General features: G+C 30.7%; 1 protein-coding gene across 1 annotated transcript; it reads right to left on the reverse strand.

The window, feature by feature from the left end:
• Positions 1–3,211: 3,211 nt before the first annotated feature.
• On the reverse strand, positions 3,212–4,755 carry LOC105570870. The gene is made up of 2 exons (XM_012028322.1): positions 3,559–4,755; positions 3,212–3,485 (listed from the first exon to the last, which is right to left on the reverse strand). Exons 1-2 carry the CDS (start codon positions 3,721–3,723, stop codon positions 3,252–3,254), a joined length of 399 nt encoding a protein of 132 aa, XP_011883712.1. The 5' UTR covers positions 3,724–4,755; the 3' UTR covers positions 3,212–3,251.
• Between the last annotated feature and the right edge of the window lie 87 nt (positions 4,756–4,842).

Raw genomic sequence — 4,842 nt, forward strand, 5'->3', positions numbered from 1 at the left:
AAAAAGTAATTCAAAAAATTTTTTTAACCTTTATTTATGATATGTTTAATATAATTTGTACATTTGCATTATTTATTTATTATATTTGTAATAATGTTTTAAAAAGATTTTTTGTTAGTTTGTGACCGTTCGATTCTGTGAATTTGGGCAACGGATAGCCGCGGGAATTCTAGGGTCCGGCGGTGGGTGTTTCGAAAAGAGAGAGAGAGAGAGGGAGAGGGTGGGGCGCGCGCAGCGCGCCGTGCTAAACGCGCTTGCAACTTACGTGTTTAAGTCCATCATTTTTCTCGAAAACTATCACTCGTACAGTAAGAATAAATAGGACGTAAAATGCATATTTCAAAGAGATCTACAACTTTTGTTTAAAACATTTTTCAAAATTTTTAATATTTGTGTTTGAAAATTACATATAATTGGTTGACATTGTTTTTTTAATAACTTTTTAACAAACAAACGAGCGACGGCTAAAACCTTCTGAGCGTTACTCAGGAGGGTAACCTTGACAACATATGTCAAGGTCAAGGTCATCGGAGCTGACTCCCCTAAAGTGAACATTTACCAAACATTTCTTTAAACATTAAGCAAATGTTCAGTAAATATTTAAAAAACGTGATTAAACGTTAAATAAATGTTTATTTAATAATAAAAATCTACTCGTGTAAATATTAAAATTAATGTTTATTAAGTAATAAAAAAATTTTTTTTAAATGTAAAATAAATATTTTATGTATGAGAAAAAGGGGACTTATCCCATTATTTAAATGTTTCTTTTAATATTTCAAAAAATGTTTTTCAAACATTTAAAAAAATATTTTTTAAACATCATTTTGTTGATTGGGAGGTTAGCTATTTACTTTTTAAATTACAGATGATCTTCAAAAGGCCCATGCAAAACTAAAAAAATGCGAAAATACATCAGATGTACAATCTATGTCCGAAACTGAACAAGGCAGACATAGAAAAAGAAATCGCAGATACTTTTCAAGCAGCGATAATGATGATGATGATCAAGATACATCTGTTCTATTGCGCTCCCCAAAAACTATTAAACAAGGTAAAAGAAATACTTACATTTTCGTTAAGTTCTAAAATATATAACTGAAATCGAATTTTAAATTATAAGCAGTTGCATGAGAAGTTTCAATGGCACTTTTCACTTTACCGATTATATGTTACTAATAACATTGTAACTATGAACATTTTGATCTAAATTATCATTTATTTAACATTAAATACATGTATAAAAAACCATATAAATTTATTTATTATTTTTTATAATGTAAATGCAATATCTTTATTTTAAAATAATCTTTATTTTATAATAATATTAAATAATCTGTAATTTATAATAGTATATTATATACTTTTTATACTTAGTGTCTATGAGTGGCTCGGAACAACAGATATCAAAACAATCTAAAGTCTTTATCAGTGAAAAAGAGAGAAGTGAGTATTGTATTAAAATATTATCATTTGTAATGTTTTTTTGTGTAATAATATTATTAACTTTCGCGTGCTTTTATATCAAATTTATAAAGCAATCTTGTGTAGAAAGAGTAGCAACATCAAGCATTTCTGCATACAGTACACCTAATGCGAGAAGTACTTCATAATTATACCATCGGCCATCGACTATTACATCATCAAGTAGTAACTTAAGTATGTTTTTCACATTGCATATATTATATGCATGATGATTATATTTTTAGATTAACTGTGTAATATTAAACGAAAGTTTGAATTTATTAATAAATCAATTGATTAGTAATTTAACTATGTTTATTTGCTGAATGTTATGATAATGTTACATGTATGATAATTTTATTTTTAGATGAATCTACTTGTTCATTCTGCGGACCCGGGAAAAAATTTTGATATATAATGATATATGACCATATATGTAATATACATATATGATCATACACGAAATTTGTCTCTATATGACGACGCCTAAATATGTCTGATTACATATAACCATGTATAACTTTATATGATCATACATGATTTTATTGTAGCCATATATAACGTGCTGCTATCATACATGTTAATATATGTATGTTCATGTTTTAGTATACATATACATATATAAATCCATGTATGGCTTATATGGTATCATACATGTTATTGTATGTTCATACAGTTTCATATATGTTCAAATATACAGGGCGAAGCACCTTACTCGACCACCTTCAATTACTCGTAAATTATTTGTTATATGAAAAAATGTTTCAAACAAATGTCGTATGGTATCAAACAATCAATATTATACCGCACTTCCCTCCTAGATGCCATACAACATTTGTTTGAAACATTTTTTATATAACAAATATTAATTTACAAATAATTGATAAAGTGGTTGAGTTTAGTGCCTCAAATACATATTAGACGCATGCACGCACGCACATAGGAAGAATAAAATATATAGTGAGAATATTCTTAATAACTTACTTAATAACATACAATAACATGTATATGATAGTATAAAAATATATAGTGTAGATCGAATCAATTATAAAAAAGATTGATAACATATACTTTTCTACTATTTTTTATTTTATATAATTTTCATGACAGTAAAATTAAATTATCTTATTAATTACGTAGTTTAAAATGTTTACAAATATTTAACTTTTTTTCATAATATAACATGTATTTTAATACCACAAATAACAAAAATAATAAAAAATTATTTTTCTTTCAGCGATTGATACGATAATATATTAAAGTAACTACAATGTATTATCACATAAACAAACAATATTAAACTTGTTTCTCTTTAATAAAAAAAAGTATATTATATGAAAATCGCTATTTTAAATAAAATAAAAATATTTTGTAAATATTTATATCAATCAAATTATAAAATAATGAAACTTAAGGCTATGCAGAAGCAACATCTGATTGTCAGTAACACAGTACAAATGCTAAACATAAACTAGAACTTGTCAGATGTAAACGGAAAAGAAATAGTGTATTTCGATTTACGCATATGCAGTGGAAAAACTGAAGGATAAAAATCTAACAAACGTATGTAATAAAATTACTTTTCTTTTTCTTTGTTAGTATTTCGTTTGTCCCTTTTCAATTCACCTAATTTCTGAGACAGCCTGTTTCACTTTTTCTTTGGTTAGCTTTTCCCAACCTCTTTTTTTAGCTACGTCTATCGAAAAATCTATAATTAAAAGATTTATTTAGTTTACCTTATTTATAAAATCGTTTAATCATATAATTTATACTGAATATATATAATATTAACCTATTATAGCATTTTTTGCGCGATCATGTAAGCAGAACATCTCCTCTGTTAGACGCTCCTTTCCTAATGAGCGTGGTGTTTGTCCAGTAAACGTACATTTGATAAGAATTTCTTGTTTAAAAACTCCTTCCAATAATCTACGAGCTATATGACTAGCTCTATGTGAACTTCCTAGAGCAAGATCATAATTTTTTTTTCTACAAAAGATCCCATTCCGTAGATGTATCATCTAGAAATATACTTAGGTAGAGAAAATTTTTAAAGGAACTGAAAATCAAGTTTAAACTGTAATAATTGCATACTTTGTCACCAGAATAGTCACGTCCGAAAAGTTGACTATCATTATCTGGATCTTCAAAAACTTCGTTGTTATCAGAAAGATATGAATCAATCACTGAAAGTTTTTCTTCATCATTTTCATCTTTTAAATCTTCTTTATTTTCGGATAACTGACAATTATCCTTCATTGCATCAATAGATAAAGTGTTAAAATTTGTAGTAGATTGTTTTTTTAGTAGTTCATAATATTTCACTGCAATTTCCTGTAATTCCTCTTTTGTAGGACTACAATTAGTAATGTCACGTTGTTCAATATTATTTTTGTAGGAGAGTAAGATAGTGGTTCCCCAAATTTCCGAGCTTGAGGTGCGCTAGGGGACACGAGAGATGGCGTGTGCGTGCCCGGAGACAGAGAGAGAAAGAGAGTACGTGTACGTGTAGCATAGCGAGACGAAGCGCGTCTCAGCGAGATCCAGCGGGATATAGCGAGTTGTAGAGAATCGAGAATATCGTGAGTCTTACGCATCGTGAGTCGTAGCGTATCGTGTGTTCCGTGAGTCGGGATACCGCGAGTTATAGAGTATTACGCATCGTGAGTCGTAGCGTATCGTGTGTTCCGTGAGTCGGGATACCGCGAGTTATAGAGTATTACGCATCGTGAGTCGTAGCGTATCGTGTGTTCCGTGAGTCGGGATACCGCGAGTTATAGAGTATTACGCATCGTGAGTCGTAGCGTATCGTGCGTGTCGTGAGTCTTACGCATCGTGAGTCGTAGCGTATCGTGTGTTCCGTGAGTCGGGATACCGCGAGTCGTAGAGTATTGTACGCATCGTGAGTCGTAGCGTATCGTGCGTGTCGTGAGTCGTACGCATCGTGAGTCGTAGAGTATTGTACGCATCGTGAGTCGTAGCGTATTGTGCGTATCGTGAGTCGTGCGCATCGTGAGAATCGTGCGAGAGAACTGTGTGTACAGAGCGTGCGTCGCGAACTGTATCCGACCATTGATGATTGTGACATTAAAACGCTTGAAAACGAGACTGTGTGTGCTTGATCGAAGCCTCTTCAATACGTTCTTCATATTCCAGTAGATTGGCCCTTACGAAATAAGAGGAGGGGCCAATCCTACATTATTAACACCTTTATCATTGTTAAAAAAAACATTAAGTTCCTGAAAATAAGTATTATAGTCAGTTTTTGTTAATACATATAATATATACAAAAATCTGTATATTATATATACAGGGTGGGCCATTTTACGGGACCCACCCAAATTTCTCCGTTGGTAAGGCAGATACAAAAAAATGTTT

Source organism: Vollenhovia emeryi, unplaced genomic scaffold, assembly GCF_000949405.1.
Source record: "Vollenhovia emeryi isolate VEMERY1.0 unplaced genomic scaffold, V.emery_V1.0 DF941662.1, whole genome shotgun sequence".
Lineage (NCBI taxonomy): Eukaryota > Metazoa > Arthropoda > Insecta > Hymenoptera > Formicidae > Vollenhovia > Vollenhovia emeryi.

What these genes read in the sequence shown, in the direction of transcription:
- LOC105570870 (XM_012028322.1), bottom strand. Translation starts at nt 3,723, where the DNA reads ATGAAGGATAATTGTCAGTTATCCGAAAATAAAGAAGATTTAAAAGAT. An exon ending in GTGACTATTCTGGTGACAAA is followed by an intron (nt 3,486 to 3,558) that starts GTATGCAATTAT and finishes GTATATTTCTAG; the next exon opens with ATGATACATCTACGGAATGG.